The following is a 16723-nucleotide window of genomic DNA, read 5'->3' on the forward strand; positions in this document are numbered from 1 at the left end:
TACAGCATGGAGTAACAATTGTATACCAGTTTGGAGTAGTGGAACCTCAAGCCCAGAGGTCAAATGCGGCCCCAAGTCCCTCTCTATAGAACAGGCATCCCCAAACTTGGCCCTCCGGCTGTTTTGGGACTACAATTCCCATCACCCCTAACCACTGGTCCTCTTAGCTAGGGATGATGGGAGTTGTAGTCCCAAAACAGCTGGAGGGCTAAGTTTGGGGGTGCCTCCTATAGAATCTTCCCGAGGTGGGATAGCTCAGTCTGTAGAACATGACACTCTTAATCTTAGGGCCACTGGTTTGAGCCCCAACATTGGGCAAAAGATTCCTGCAGTGCAGGGAATTGGGAATAGATGAGTCTCATGGTCCCTTTCCAACTCTTCAGCTCTATGAGTCTATAATTCTTTTCTCCCCATCACCAGTCCTTCCTTGTGCCCTGAGTGCCTTTGCCTGGCCGGAATGTATCCTTAAACTGTGATGATGCCTCCTGCCTGCCTGGACAGAGGACAGACAGTGGTGTGTGCGTTTGTGTGTAGAAAATAATGCACCGCCCACTTTTGCTCCTGGTCCCACCCTCCACTGTTCATTTATAGACCACCTTTTTCTTCCAAGGAGCTAGAGGCCGTGTACATGGTTGTCCTCCTCCTTATTTCATCCCCACGACAACCCTGTGAGGTAGGTTAGGCTAAGAGATGGTGACTGGCCCAAGGTCACCAAGTGAGCTTCATGGCTGAGTGGGGATTCAAACCCTGGACTCGCAGGTCATAGTCCAACACTCTAACCATTACGCCACCATTATGCATGCAGCCTTCTGAAGTTTGCCCAGAAGGGAATACAGTATGGCTCTTGGATTGGAAAAGGCTGCCCCACCCTTGGTGTAAAGGGTTTAAGCTTCCAAATCACATGCTCACCATTACAGTTTCTCTTGGCTGCACAAGGAAAACTGCTGGAAAAGGCTAAGGAGACCTACAAGCCTGTCCCTACATATTAGCTCACAAACTTGGAGGGAGAGCAGCATGGGGCAGATATAATTCAAGTCAGTGTTTGACGCAATGGCAGGGAACCAAAAGGTCTGCAATTAAAAGGTAATTCTCCGAGTTGAGATGATTATTACCTTCACTCATCCCATCATTCCCACAGTACGGAGCCCCCGCGCCTGAACTTTTAAGCCGCACTTCCAGCTATCATGGTTATTAAATGAAAGAATGGAATCCTCAACAGGGTTATCATTTGCTCAGCTAGCAAAAGAGAACATCAATAAGATTCAAATGCAGCGCAAAGCTGGAAGTAACAGCGGGGCCAGCTAACAGCTTCACTCCTATCCTCAGCTGGCTACCAAACTACACACACACACACACACACACACACCCCACCCTCCCCGCTGCTGCCCATCTCTAAACCATCGCATTCAATGCAATACAAATTTGCTATAAATATTATTATTTTTGCAATATGACAGTTCCTACTTCAAACCAGGGTCTCAACATATTTTCATTGCACTCTCAAACCTTCCTTTATTCCAGCAGATGTTCGGAATGCTTAAGGAATGCAAAACAGTACCCCTGCTTTGGAAAATTCTGCTCCTTTGGTTGAGTCCTCTTTAATTTTGTAGCAAAGCATATCTATAAATGTACTCTCTGAGAAGCCCTTCAAGCAGTGCTCCTATTTCACATTCCAGAATCCCTTTAAACAATGTCCTCTGTTCACTATAGGCTCTTTCTCCCCTATCATTAACTGCAACTTCAAAATACATCTTTAAAGCACCAGACTCTGAGCAAATTATAATTTGATTCTGGTTAATTACAAGCAAGCTCTTTGGAATGAGAGCATACTGCACCCTAAAAACAATGCACTCAGTGTACTTATTAGTAGCTGCGCAACATACAGAGTTGCTATTAGCAATTATGAGCATTCTGATCCATCATCAGTTTTCACCCAAATCATCGGATACCAGGTTCTAAGGTTTTGGTTTTGCATTGAAAGGGCCACCCAAAATAAATCTTTGGTTTTATTTAAAAAAAAAAAAATCTTAGTTCAAATAGCACTGTCTTTTACAAATCTACACAGCCCCTGCTGAGTTTCAGGAGGACTTGCAGCAAGCAAGGATTACAGATCTCTGTCAAAACAGCCAGAGATAAACAGGAAAACATAAAGGTGCATGGATCAGTTCACCCTGCCAGGCCTGGAATGCGCAGGGGTCTGCTATGACAGACCCTAAAGCAAAAGGATATTAAAAGAGGATGGAGTACATGAAAACAAGTATCAGTCCAACAGAATATATTTAGGCCACAACTCTTCAGCCAAACCAACTGAACAGGAGACTCTTCCCAGGGAAGGCGGTGAGTGTGTTTTTCCAAGTAGAAATCTCTCCCTAATAAACACATGATTACGGCTGCACAGACCACAGAAATACTTAACAATCCTGAAGAAAGACAGAAGCCCACATTACCCTCCTCAAACCAGCTCAGATGTCTTAAAACTTCAAGGGTTAGCCCCCCTTGCAGTTTCCTGTTAGAGCCTATTTTGACAATTAGAAAGATTATTCTTCTTTGACCTTTCAGCTTTATCCGGGAGAGAGAAAACCAGCCTGATAATCACGCTACACTTGATTCTTTGCTCCTTTAATATGCATAAACTTTTTCCCCCTTCCTAAATGCGCTGCATAGATGTCCTGTTGAACTCTGTGGAACTTGTCTCCAAATAAGCTGGTCAGGAAGATAACCAACACCTTGCTCTGGCTTCCTCCTGCTGCAACAGATTACTACAACATATCCTAAAGTGATATGTGGAAACAGACAATCAACAGGACTTACTCCCCAATATAACCTATTTCAGATAGCAGCTTAACAGCACAAACACTATGATGTTAAATTGGAAGCAAGCCCCACTGAGTTCAAAAAGACTTCCTGCTCAAGTGAAAGGGTGCATTAGGGATGGAGTCTAAAACAGTAAGGCTGTGGAAGAGAGTTTATGCAGGAGTCGCCTCAAATTAGCAACCTGGTTTGAAGTAGGTGATTTACTTTGAATTGCAGTCTCTCAGGCCAGCAACTTACTCAGATGCCACTCAGGGAGGGGCGGTTACATCCCAGTCAGTTAGTTCCTGTCGCAGGAGAGAATCCAGATTGCTTTTGCACAGATTTTTTTTTTAAGCAATACTTTCCAAGGGGTAATTCATGCACAGTGACTATTTAATACAGATAGTCTCTGAAAGAGTCAGGCACATTGCTTCAGGGCTCTGACAATTTACTTTTTTAAAACGTTCAGATTTCCACCATGGGCACTCATGACAAAGATTCAGAGCAGCATCACCCACTTCTGCTTGAATTAGGAGTGGAGTCAGTCAACTCCCATCACCTGGCGAAAAGTATAAGAGTTATTGCTGTCAATTAACCAGGAACCTGGATTTCAGGGGAATTGTGTGCAGTTACTTGCATATATATAACAGATAAGTGCATTTACTCAGGTGCAAGCGTAGGTTCCATGGGGTTTACTCCCAGGTAAGCGCGCACTGGCTGCCAACCTAACGCCACAAACTTACGCACACATGCATCACGACCCTGCAGAACTCACTCCTCCGAAGTGTGAATCCCAGCGCTGCCTTCCTCGGAGTAAGTGAATCGAGTAGGCTTGATTCCCGAGTTAATCTTACACAGAGGACGAGCATCTTTCACATGCACCTGCCCCGAGATCGGGGATCCTGCGTCCCCCTTCCGAAGCAAACCCTTTTTTTTTTTGCAAGGTGAGCTGGGTTATATATTCACCTTTCTGGGCGGCAAGAAGAAAAACCTTTCCTAAGGAAGGTTGGAAAACTCTCCTCCGAGCTGCACTCCGAGGAAAGGCTGCGCACTGAGCACCACGGCAGCTACTTCCGAGCATTGGGGGGGGGGCGGCGGGGGGGGCTGTGTTTGGGAACTATTCCCGATGCACTTGTGGAAACCTCTCCTCTTCGGGTCCCCCTGACTCACGACGACTTCTTTCCCCTGACCTTCCCCGTCCCTCAGACCGAGGCAACAGCGCCTCTCCACCACCCTCTCTTCAAAACCGCGACGTCTGAGGAGAACAGCGGGGGGAAGCGTCCCGTGGTCCCACCAGCGCGGGGCAAACTCGGCCCGCCGAGGCCCCCGCCCTCCCCCGCTATCGCTTAATAGCAACGTTCTTTGGGGTGTTCGATTACCAAAAGAGGGGTGGGGGGGGAGAGCGAGAGAGGGCGATAGCGCAAAGCAATTATTTTCGTTTCTTTACTCCCCCCCCCTCCTCAAGTGGACGCCGCCGGAATAAGCGCGGCGGGCAGAAGAATCCATACGCACAAGCGGCAAAGTGGGAAACGGGCTCGAGGTAGGTGTGTGTGGGGGGGGTGTTTGAAAGTCTGAGGTAACTTTTAGGAAGCGGGTGGGAAACCCGGAGAGGGTACAAGTCTCCTCTCTCCACCTCAGCACAGTCCTGAAGAGACGAAGCAGCGCTACCCGCCTCTCCCCCCCCCCCTCAGCCCCGCTCGCGTTCCCCCGAGCCGCGCCGAGTCTTACCTGCGTGGCAAAGCCTCAGGTTGCCGATGCCCCCCAGCAGCAGGAGCAGGACGATCCCGCCGGGGCCAGAAACTCCCCGGCTCCAGGCAGGAGCCATCGCTGGGCGCGGACGAGGCTGCCGCGTCTGCCGCTCTCCTGCGCCTCCTCCTGCGCCGCCGCCTCCTCGCCCTCTCCAGAGGCGCCCTCCTCTTCTGCTGCTTCTTCCCTCGGCAGCCCTTCCAAAGCTCCAGCCTCCCCGCCCGGCGCCCCAAGACTGCCCTGCTCCCGCCGCCTCTCGCAGCCACGCTGTGCGGACGGGGGTCCGCGCAACTCTTCCTCTGCCCACAGCGGGGAAAGGGGAGACCCGCCGCCGCCGCCGCCGCCGCGCGAGGAAGAGGGTCGCCGAGCCGCTCCTGCGGTGCCAGGCTGGGCAGCTCCTCCCCGCTCTCCAAGTTGGTAGGAGCGGCGCTCAGAGGGGCAGCCACGGCTGCTGCGGCTGCTGCTGCTGCTGCTGCGGGGCTCTCATCGCCGGAGGCTCCTGGCGCTGCTGCTGCTGCTGCTGCTGCTGCCGGCGCGGCGCTGCTCCTCGCATCCTCCCCGCGCCCAGCCTCCTCCGACAGTGCCAAGGTGTCCCGCGCGCAGGGGAGCCCAGCCGCGAGAAGGGGGCGGGCTGGCGGGAGGAGGAGGAGGAGGAGCAGGAGGGCTCCGCGGGAGGGGGCGGGCGACAGCCGCAGCGACAGCCGGAGCCGGGCGAAGGAAGGGGGGCGCCAGGGAGCCAGCGACGGCCCACAGGCCGCGCGGAAAACACGGCGGCGGCGGCGGCGGCGGCGGGGATCGGCTCCTCAATCACGGAGCTGGAGCCTCTCCAGACGAGTTGGCGGGAGCCCGGAAGAGCAGCAGCCCGATCTCGTGCCCGTGTGTACTCAGAAGTTTCAGGCTGCTTTCCCCCCTCTCTTTTGTAAACCGCTGTGGGGGTTTTAAGGTGCATAAATGTTATGAAATGGACGGATACGCGCTGCCTTGGTTGAAGAGCATTCCCCTTAACGCACGACATTCTTGCAATCCCCACTTTCCCCCACTTTTAAGTTATTTCTGCAGCAAAGCTCCGGCGCTGTGGACCATAAACGCGCGCTCTTCACCACCGGTTCAGAGTCACTCGGGACACGGGTAATGTTTGGATTTGGCGCGTCAAAAGAGGTTCTCCGAAGGGTGGCGATTGGCGAGCCTCTCCGCTGCGCCTGGGAAGCAATAGGTCCCGTTGGTACCTCAGGAATGGCTCCGTGTGCCAGGCTCTTCCCCTTCACCTCACGTGCCCGTGTTCCGTGCGTGATGCTCTGCTTCCTAACTTGATTGAATGTGAGCTCCTCACAGGTAAGAGATCCCATTGAAAGTCAATTTCACTTCCAAGCATAGGTTGAGGATTTTGGTACTGTTAGTTTGGCCACTATCCCTCTGCACCTTCACTTGACTAGCTTTTCCTATTGTCAACTCTGGTGCTAAGGTAAAAGAGAACTTATTCCCAGATAAATTTAAGATGTGGGCTGTGAAGGTGACAGCATGGAGATGGAATTATGATTTTTACCTTTGCATTCCTCCTCCCTGACTGAAATCACTGATTTTTTTTTTTTTTAAACCATTAAGGAAGCAGTGCCGATAATTCAGAGCTATGCCCGTCCTGTGTAATATGAGGCAATGGTTTCCAAAAAATGTGATCCCTGGGCCAAATAGCTCAGTTGGTAGAGCATGGGGCTCTTAATCTAAAGATCATGGGTTGGAGCCCCATACTGGGCAAAAGATGGCTGCATTGCAGGGGGTTGGACTAGATGACCCTCATGATCCCTTCCAACTCTACAATTCTATGAATTCAATGATATACAAGTGTCTGGTACAGTTTCAAGGGGACCTTGAAACTATGCTGCAAACAAATGTTTCTTTGAATTTTCCACCACATGCTAAAGAGACAAGCCACTTTCCAGTTCCAACTTTATAGAGTGGTTTGTCTCTTCAGCTGTGCAAGTGACTGTGCAGCCTTAAACTTCATTGATGCAACTCAATAACCCTGTGATGGTAAACGCACTGAAAACTCTCCCTGATGTCAGCAATCCTTTTTTCTAAGCAAACATAGGATTTCATTGCACACGGGTGCTATTGTCATTTGTCACACACTTTATGAGCGGGTGGGTCGTAGAATCATAGAATTGCAGGGTTGGAAGGGACCACAAGGGTCTTCTAGTCCAACCCTCTGCAATGCAGGAATATTTTGCCTAACTTGAGGCTCAAACCCACAACCCTGAGATGAAGAGTATTGTGCTCTTCCAGTTGAGCTATCCCAGCTGCTGTCACTTCTGCTCTATGTACAGCACCTAACACAAGGATGGGGCCAGGGCCATCTTAAGTATATTCGGCACCATGGTGCAAAGCTCCCTCCGGCCCCCAGCCCCCTGTTTCCCAGAGTTTTTTTAGGGAGGACGGCGCTGCCAGCGGGGCTGGAGGAGGCAGGCAGCAGCTGGAGGGCGGTTCCTCCAGTGGGGAAGAGGCAGAGGCTGGACGCGGCACCTCCCGGCTCAGCTGGCCGCTTCGTGCCACGGTGGCCACGGCAGACGGAGGCTCCGGGCGTGGCGCTGCTTTGATGTGGCATGGCGAGGGCAGCGAGCTGATGCTGGGAAGCACCGCGTCCAGCCTCTTCCCTGGCGCCCTCCAGAACTTGGTGCCCCGGTGCCCCGCTCCACTAGCCTCTATGGGTAAGATGCCCCTGGATGGGGAACCTGCCTCCTGGCCATGCTGACTGGAGCAGATAGGAGTTGGACTGCAACAGCAACAGAGGACCACAGCCCTCCACCCCTGATCTAGTACGTAGATGCTAAAATAAACATGAAATACTAGTCATTGTTCTTTGGCTTCACTGTACCAGTCTTCTTGAGGGCTGATCTATACATAACCTGAGCAACTGCTTCCACATGTGGCAATTTTCGACTATCTCTATAACATGTAATAGGAACTACTACCTACATTTAAAAACAAACAAACAGTGCAAGAAGTTTCTACGTCACTGCTGGGTGTACCGAGAAGAGTATGTCACTGGTGTGGAAACTTCTCTGGGTCATCGGGAGTTGTTGCCATGTGAGGAATGCTGTTGAACCACAGGGAAAATAGCTACTGCACAGCTCAGGTACTATGTAGAATCCGCCCTGCGATAATGACACAATCCTTAAATCAGTGAGACTTGTTTTTAAATGAAGTTGTAATCTTAAGCAAGTTAAGAAGGAAGTCACACCAACAGATCTAGCTGTGCTTAGAAGGGCAGCTTTTTTGTGCCTTTTGCTGCTGGAAACTGATAGGGTCAGAACAGAACTCTGTGTAACCTGGGAGCCTGCATGGTTTTCCTAGCGGCAGAAGTGGATGTACCATTCTACCTCTTCTGTATGAAAGGACTGGTTTTTATTAAAGAAGGGCAGGCCTACAAAATTAACTGCCTGCAGGGGACTGCTAACAGGGCTGCCTCACACAGGGCACATTTCCTTCAGTACCGTAATCTTAATGGCTGCATGCAGAAAAGCACCAGAAAATGTTCTTTGTTTGTCATATGTGGGAAAGGAGACAAGAGGACTATCTCAACCCATTAATGTTCAATATCCCTAAATAAACATTCCCCTCCTTCCCCTTCCTTTCTCAAAGATGAATTTTGAGTACAGGGCTGAAAGTGTACACTTCGCTGGCTGCCCCCCATTCCCTGCTCCTTTTCTGGATGCTGGGCACCCCTCCCCCTCCATCTCAAGCAAGTGTGCGTGTTAAAGGGGGATGCAGAGACCACAGAGGTCTCAAATGTCCAGGAAGCATCGCTGGTCGTTCTGATTTTTGTTTTGTCTGTGACAGATGAAAGCAGGCAAGATTAGCCTTAGAGGGGTGAATAAAGAAATAACCCCCTTCCTACCTCTCCACAGCACTGTTAACCCCCCCCCAAAAAACAGCAGCACCTGATAATCTCAAAGAGATAAGGAGAAAAGATGGACTGTTTGCACTCTGCTGACGGTTTTTAATGTGTCTTTCCTCCTGTCTAGAAAAAAGGAATTATTGCATTTTTACAGAATGGGATTTGGACAGTGGAAGAGGCAACTCCACTCTCCACAGCTCTGCGCACACTTTTCCTACCTACTTCTGATGGTGGGTGGGTCAGAAAAGCATACAGCCTGCTCCATAATGTCCATTTGTTTCACCTATATATAACCCACTCTGCCTCCAGGAAGCTCAGGGCCAATCTATGTGGAAGATCCACAAGAATGGCCTGTCTTGAAATGCAGCTATGTGAGGGAAAGAGTGCCAGCAATTTTGGCCATAGTCATGCAGTGGTGTTTGTGTGTGTGTGATTTTATCCTTCCACTATGGCGCGTTCTCAAACACCTCCTCCCCAGCCCTCAGGCTACAGTTAGCTTGCTGTTTATTTATTTGTTTGTTTGTTGCTTTTCTAGTCCACCTTTTTCTCCAAGGAGCTCATGGTGGTATACATGGTTCTCCTCATTTAATGTCCACACGAACCTTGTGAAGTAAATTAGGCCGAGTAGCAGTGACTAGGCCAAGGCTTCATGGCCATGTGGAGATTGGAACCCTGGTCTCCCAGGTCTTAGTCTGACACTTTAACCACTACACAACACTGGCTCGGTGGGCTGCAGGTTCCGCTCTTTTATTACCTCTGTCACATTGGCAGCCCTCGCAGCTGCATTTCAGTAAGATAGACTGAGAGGTCCAATCATGGATTTACTGCATGAAGCTTACTTTGGCTCACACAAGGCTCCCGTGGTCTCTCACTCGGGCAATGACCGTGGCCACCATTTGCTTCAGAACAGCATGCACCAGTGCATTCTGGGTTGGCATTTGGGGCAAGAGTCTGTGGCCCTGTGCAGTAGAATGAACAGGAGGACCCCCAAACACAGCTTACCATTGCAAAGAGTGAAACAATATATATTCCTATCTAAACAAGTGGAGTCCTTCAGACCATCAAGTCCAGAGGCTTAAATTAGCTTTATGAACCTTTCATGGATTGGTTGGATGCAGAGGAATGGTGGGAGGAACTAGCTGGGGAAGGGAAGGGAAGAAGGCTCAGAGCCCAGGGATTCGGGGTGGGACAACAGTGAGAGGTCAGAAGGAGAAGAGGGAGAAGACTGGAAGAAGGAGGTGTTGGAAGCTGAAGAGGTAACAGAGCTTAGTGATCTGGAGAGTTTGTGGCAGAGAGAAATCCGGCTGCCATTACCCCTGGCTATTGACCATGCTGGCTGAGGCTGATGGGAACTTGAGTCCAATAACATCTGGGGGGCACTGTGTTGCCTATCCCTGCTTGACTATAGCTGACGATGAAATGTTTAGCCTCATGTCAGAAATTCACCCAAGGAGGGAGGGAGGCAGGGCGGAGAGAAACACACAACTCTATCAGCATAAAATATGCAAGCTACCAACTCTCTTTTACTGCCCTGTCCTGAGATTTAGTAGTGACCAACTGGACTAGAGGCTTGAACATCGTTGGGAGGCAAGGGGGTCTTCAGATATGAGTTCCACCATAAAGTTCTCAACTCCACCACAAGCACATTTCTCTCATGTGATCAGTGAGAAGTTATTCAGTGGCTGAGTCCTTGTTGTCCAATGAGTTTTGGACTAGTATTCAGCCATGAACAGCAGCAGCTAGAAGTCTGTCCTCCCCACCAAAAAGAGGGAGTCAATAATGAGCAACTTCACAGGGGTTTTTTCAGTTGACCAATCAGGAGTGGGAATATCAGCCCAAGGGACACTTCAAGGGCAAACTTCAGCCACATGACGGTGGTGGGCGGGGTCAGAAGCAAAAGTGGGTGGAGCCATGGATGAGCTGTGTTGGACATTCCAGCCATGCAAAAGGGCGGAAGTTGCTGCCCCCAGCCTCCATCTCCCTACCCTCCTCCAAAGCAAACAGAGCACTATCACAGTTCAAGAATACGCAGTCTAAGAGCAGAGGAAAATGAGCAGGTGCAGTCTGGAAGCACATGGGCTGGGAGAGTCCTGAGGGGCAGACAGAGAGCCCTGGAGGTCTGTATTCGGTCTCCAGGTTTCTCACCCCTGCAATAAGGCAACTGTAGCACTGTGCAACATTGAAGGTCCATGCAACCATATGAGTGAAGATAACCATATAATAATCACCTGGCAGGTGCAGCAACCACACCTGCCAGACGTCTCTGTTTTAATAGCCCCGCGACGATTAAAGAGGCCCTGGAATGCTTCAGGCCAGGAGAGCAGAGTTATCAGATCTGCACCGCCTAGGCCTCCTCCTCCGGGCACCAAAGATTGCACTGAGGCACCTTTCTTCCTGGGTGGCTGTATGACTTTAGTAACTGGCAAGGGGATCACAACCAGCCAGCTCTTTTGTTACGTGCAATTCGATGCCTTTCCTTGATATCCCTTCAGGCTTGACTATGGCTGCTTTTGAGCTGGCGCCAATGGGGCAAGGGGAAAGGGAAGCAGGCAGGCAGTCACTTGGCGATGTTGCTTGTTGACAGTCCCATTCGTAGAGCGCTTCCACTGCCCACTCCTCTGTGCAGTCTTTGTGGATGGGGAACACCTGTCATTCTGTTGCTCAGGAAAACAACACCCTGCACTGACCGTGTGAAATTGAATCACCATCACCAGCATTATTTGTATACCTTTATGCACACAAATGGGACGCGGGTGGCACTGTGGGTTAAACCACAGAGCCTAGGACTTGCCGATCAGAAGGTCGGTGGTTTGAATCCCTGCGACGGGGTGAGCTGCCGTTGCTCGGTCCCTGCTCCTGCCAACCTAGCAGTTCGAAAGCACCTCAAAGTGCAAGTAGATAAATAGGTACCACTTCAGCGGGAAGGTAAACGCTGTTTCCGTGCACTGCTCTGGTTCGCCAGAAGCGGCTTAGTCATGCTGTACGCTGGTTCCCTTGGCCAGTAAAGCGAGATGAGCGCCGCAGAGTCGGTCATGACTGGTCAGGAGTCCCTTTACCTTTACCATGCACGCAAATGTCATAGCAAGTTACAGTCGGGATGGGGAACCTGTGGCCCTTCAGAGGTTGCTGCACTACAGTGTCCCTAGTCATCGTTCATGCTGGCTGGGGCTGATGGGAGTTGGAGTCCAGCAACATTTGAAGGATTCCTCAACCCCGCCTTACAACAAGCCTGCAAGGTATATTTTCACTTGGAAAACCATGTTAGTTTGCTGCAGAAAACATCTGACAAAAGAGTCCCATGGCACCTTAAACACTAACTAATTTTATTATGGCTTAAGCTTTAATGGACTAGACTCCGCTTCACAGATACAAGATGGTGTGGCTGCTGTTAAATGCTGACAGCTTGTAGGAGCCACAGGTGAGAGCTGAGTGCAGGGCGGGGACCAAAGCTGGCCCAACTACCTCAGAAGGAGCATGATGTGTTCCCCACCAGAGGTACTACCCCTCCCCTAACACCCCAAACATTTTAAATTTCCAGTTAAATCTTTCCACAACTTTCCACAACACCTGGAAAAGATGTAAACTGTCTTCATGTTTGCCCATACAAGGAAAAGAGCAACGTTAGCATCTAAGGCTCAGATTGCTTTTTTCTCAGGTGCTGTTTCTCGAACTTCTGAGCTATACCCTAGGGAAGAGAAAAGAAGGCACCTTCCACTGCCCCAAGGCTTTCCACTGGACTCCAGCACTGATCCTTCACATACTGTATATGAGGAATGGCAGCAGAACACATTCTGAAGCTTGAGGGAGACTGGTATAGTTCAGGCTCTGAAGTAACAACTATACGTTATGGTAAGTACATACCTAATCTGACCACCTTTCTTCTTTTATGTGTGGGGAAATGCAGCCATGGGCTCCATAGCAGGAATATACTCCTGATACAGCACTAATTTCCTGCAGAAAGTCCTCTACGTGTCCCCAAATGTGCTGGTTATTGCAAACAGCACGTTGAGGTGCAAGTAGCAGCCAGGCAGGGGGCAATTTGCACCAGGAAACTGGTGTGAGTTTCTCCACTCTAGATCAGGAGCACATTCTGGAGCAGGGGCCCACAGCTTTTTTTTTCATGAAATGAAAAATGCCATTTTTAAAAAATCATTGTGATATCTAAACCTAAATTGCTTCTATAAAAAAGCACACCCACCATCATCTTGAAATGGAGCATCCTCTTAATCAAATTTATTCAAAATCTCCTTTGTACGCCAGATTTGTTTCTTTGCTTAATGTCTGAGATCAAGGCTGTTGTGAGCAACAGACCAGGCTTTAAAACTAAATGTACGCATTATTTCAGCCCTCTTTTTTCAATCATGTTAATGGTTCCCAAAGTGGAGTTCACCTAAAATACTTTAATAATGCAAATAGAATTCCAAGCAGAAAGACAACATGGGGCCAACATGATGAGCCTGGCACCAAAGATGACCAAGCATTAGCCACCAAAAGCCTGTCCGAATGGCATGGCAAGGCGGATGGACTTGTTTCTGGTTCTGTCACACAGCTAAGAAGCAAATAGAGAAGTTCAGGGGCCAGCACCAAAAGGGTCAGTTCAGTTGTAGCCACTACTTAATAGAAGGCCTTCATAATTAGAGGCCTCTCATCCCTATATCTTGGTCTTCCTGAAAGTTCATCTGGAGCAGGGTTTCCCAACCTTGGGTTTCTAGCTGTTGTCAGACTACAACTCCCATCATCCCTAGCTAGCAAGATCAGTGGTCAGGGATGATGGGAATTGTAGTCCCAAAACAGCTGGAGACCCAAGTTTGGGAAACCCTGATGACTTAAAAAGCAGGAACTTCACTGCTGGACTACATTTCTGACTGCTGGGCCATGCTGACTGGGGCTGAGGAGTGTTGGAAACCAACAACTTCTGTTTCTTGCCCCTGCTTTACAGGAAAACGTAACTGATCGCTGTGACAATGGCTGACTGGACAAACGTCACTCTGAAATGCTGAAAGCTATTATAATGCTAGAAACAAATGCTGAAGGTTCTACGATCTCCATTTTTAAACAAAATCCTCTGCTACTTTACAGATTGAAAGATACTACTGCCATGGGCACCCACAGGAGTTTCTCTAGGGGGTGGGGGAAGTAAAACACTGAAAATGGGGAGCAGGCTAATCTGTCGGGGGGGGGGGGTGAGAATAGTGCCTGTACGTTTTTTCTCATATCTCAGGTTCTACAAATGATAGAAATAAACTCTTTAAAAAAAAAGCTGGAAATTATGGTTCATCTGAGTGGTGAGCAACAGCTCCCTTCCTGCCCCCCCATGGGTGCCCATGATTCTCCCTAAATCTTGCTCAGATTCATTTTTTTGAATCCTATGTACTATTAACAATCTCATTCTGCAAGTGTGGATCTTTATGTAGCCCAAACAGCACCACTTATGTATAAAAGGAGGGATCAGGAGGTGCAATGCCAAGGTCTGCAGAAGTAAAAATAAAATAAAATAAACCAGCTCAGTTGATTAGAGTGTGATGCTGATAATGGCAAGGTTGCAGGTTTGATCCCTGTATGGGACACCTGCATATTCCTGCATTGCAGGGGATTGGACGATCCTCAGAAAACCTGTGGGGAGGGGAAGACATCAAAACATGCCAGTGAGGACTGAGCATGCTCATTGGCCATAGAATGTTGCGTGATGAGGCCAAGGAAGAACACTGGGAGGGATGGAATGGAATGGAGTATTGGAGTGGGGGGAGAGACATGGCAGACTTCCTGGAACTACAGGGCAACATGTTGTTGCAGATTCTGCTTTCTTGTTAAAATCCCTTTTCTGCATTCTTAACAGCAAAACCCTCTTTCTATCCTCTGCCCAGTATTTCATGCTGCTGCAACGTTATGTAACGTACAGATTTTTCAGCGCTTTAGAAATAAGCATCTTCCCTCCTGTTTAAATTCTAGCTCCATAACATTTTGTTCTGATTGCATATGGGGTGGAAGTTGTTAGATTAGTTAACTGCCTAGAAACTCCCGGCGTCGATGGCTAGTTTGGCATCGCCGTTTCTCATTCATTGCTGTGTTGCAACGGGGGTGGGTGGGGCGGAATTCCAGCTCCCTTTTAAGCTTTCCTCCGGGTTCTTTCCTGACACAGTTATTAACGAAACACAGAAAACAATGATGGACCTGAATGATCAATGGAGCGTGCAGGGCCAGCAGCCCCCCCCCCCCCCGTTACACACACACACACCGTGCTTTCTGTACTGTGCTACTTCAGTTTAGGCTGGCCTCAACTGCAGGAACAACGGAATTTACTGCTCAGTTAAAAATAAAGGGGATGGGGTTGGGAATTCGACAGAGGAAATAAACGCCGCTTTAAAGCTCCAGTTTCCCCCAAACAGTCCTGCGGCAGTAAAACAAGTGAGCACAAGGGGGCGCTGTGCAACCTTAGCCTCAGCCAGGCTAGGGACACAGCAGCAGCAGCTGCAGCAGCACCCACGACCACCGTCTAATTAAGATCTCTTGTTACAAAACGCACACTTGCTTCCTGGTGACCTCGGAGGAAAGTCAGGGGGTGGCTTGGCCGCGTAACCCTCAGATGCCCAGCAACGAAAGTCTTAATCAGCAGTAAGGCCAAGGCTTGGGATGAGGCTGCGGTCAAGCAGTGGCTCACGCTGTCAGGCTCCTAGGATGTGCGAGGAACACCAGCAGCCCGGAAGCAAAGGGTGTGAATGAGAGCCTGGGACTTGGACAACGGGGAATCGGCCCATCAGCAGGAGACATGGAAAAGCACTCCTAACACCCTACAGGTTTGCCTCAAGTTCCTCTTTTAAGAGCCTCGGTTTGGCTAGGACATGCCCTGGGGAGATGGCAGAATGATGGTGCTCCCCCCACTACAGAACATTAATTTATTGCTTCATCCTCATGTATGCCTAGCAAAGTGCTTATGAAGGGGAAACACGACTGGTGGTGTGCTTTTGTTTTGTTGTTTTTTTAACACATTAGACCACGTCAGTCTCTCTCTCCCCCCCCCTCCTTTCCTATCATTAGTTGATGTTAGCACCAATGGATTAGGGAACGGGCCATTAATTCTTCCAAGTTTTGAATATCCTGGCAGTTAAGCAAACAGAGGAGCCAAATCAGATGCACGAGGATGTAAGCAAGTCCAGTCTGTTTGTCTGTTTGCTCAGAAGGAAGGCCTTCCAAGTTCACTGGGACTCAACTCTCCAGTTGGTTTGCTAGGACTACACTATGTATTTTTGGGTGCAATCACAGCACCCAACTGCAACTCTTCCACAGTTACCCCAAGGCCTTTTCTAAGACAGATCTCTCATGCATAGCTGTCAAGCGTCCCTTATTTGAAGGGACAGTCCCTTATTCCAGTGCCATGTCCCGCTGCTGTCCCTTATTGATGGATGTCCCTTAAATGTCCCTTAAATGATGTCCCTTAAATGATGTCCCTTAAATTTCAAAGGAAGCAGCTCCTCTCCCTCCCTCCCTGCCGGCCAGGGAGGAGGGAGGCTATAACTGTGTTGCTTGGCTGTGTTGCTCACCCAATAAGAAGTCTAAGAACGACTGGGGGGTAGAGCTTGCATGCCTTGTGCTGATCAAATTGGCTGCGTTCCCTGGGGACTCGCCTTTGCTCAGCGCTTCCCAGCGGAGAGGTGACGGTGGTTTTCCTTGAGGCTTCGTTTGGCTGCTGGCTGGGCTTTCTGCCTTTGGCTCAGAGGGGCTCAGAAGTTGAACATACCTGTGCTGAGTGCTCGGATCAGAATCGGATGGATACGTCATCGACGGCCCACTCACCCTTGCTGGCGAAAAGGTCTGTCTGGAGTGGGGGCACATGGTGGGGGAACAGGAAAGGAGATCTCGTGGGAGGGGGCGAGGCTGTGTGTGTGTGGCTAATTAATGCAAGCTGAGGGGTTTTTTGAATGCTGGATGCCATTTTGTTGCACGTGCTGCTGCAAACTTTGCAGTGCAAAGCCAGGCCAGGGAGCCATCTTAAGTTGAGGCTGCATAGGCCTTGTGGTGCATGTGATTCAGATTCTATTCAGTTGAACCTCTGGTTACAAAGTTGGTTGGACAGTGTTCTCGAAGCTACCAGCATGAGTTTGACCAGACTGCAGGAGGACAGGAAGACTGGAGTGCCTGGAACAGGTGAGGCTGCAGGTCCCTTATTTTGGCTGCTGATCCCTTATTTTCAAGGCTGCTGGTCCCTTATTTTCAAATCTGTAAGTTGACAGCTATGCTCATGCCAAGAGACCAGGTAGCACAGACTGTAGGGCAGGGCTGCCAAATTACTGCTCC

The 16723-nt window shown here is 49.6% G+C and overlaps 1 protein-coding gene and 1 long non-coding RNA gene across 3 annotated transcripts in view; one reads left to right on the forward strand and one right to left on the reverse strand.

The window, feature by feature from the left end:
* UNC5B (unc-5 netrin receptor B) overlaps window positions 1–5109 on the reverse strand; it is a 171633-nt gene extending 166524 nt beyond the window's left edge. For both annotated transcript variants that reach the window (XM_081861782.1, XM_081861781.1), the window contains exon 1: window positions 4522–5109. In XM_081861782.1, coding sequence (XP_081717908.1) covers window positions 4522–4618 — 97 coding nt within the window. In that variant the 5' untranslated portion in view covers window positions 4619–5109. The remainder of the gene's footprint in view (window positions 1–4521) is intronic.
* A 230-nt stretch (window positions 5110–5339) lies between these two features.
* Window positions 5340–13655, forward strand: LOC309341984. The gene is made up of 3 exons (XR_014156634.1): window positions 5340–5871; window positions 12087–12280; window positions 13371–13655. It is a non-coding gene; the product is annotated as an uncharacterized lncRNA (long non-coding RNA).
* Window positions 13656–16723: the final 3068 nt, after the last annotated feature.

The sequence above is a fragment of the Podarcis erhardii genome (assembly GCF_964252035.2).
Source record: "Podarcis erhardii genome assembly, chromosome: 5".
NCBI classification, from domain to species: Eukaryota; Metazoa; Chordata; class Lepidosauria; order Squamata; family Lacertidae; genus Podarcis; species Podarcis erhardii.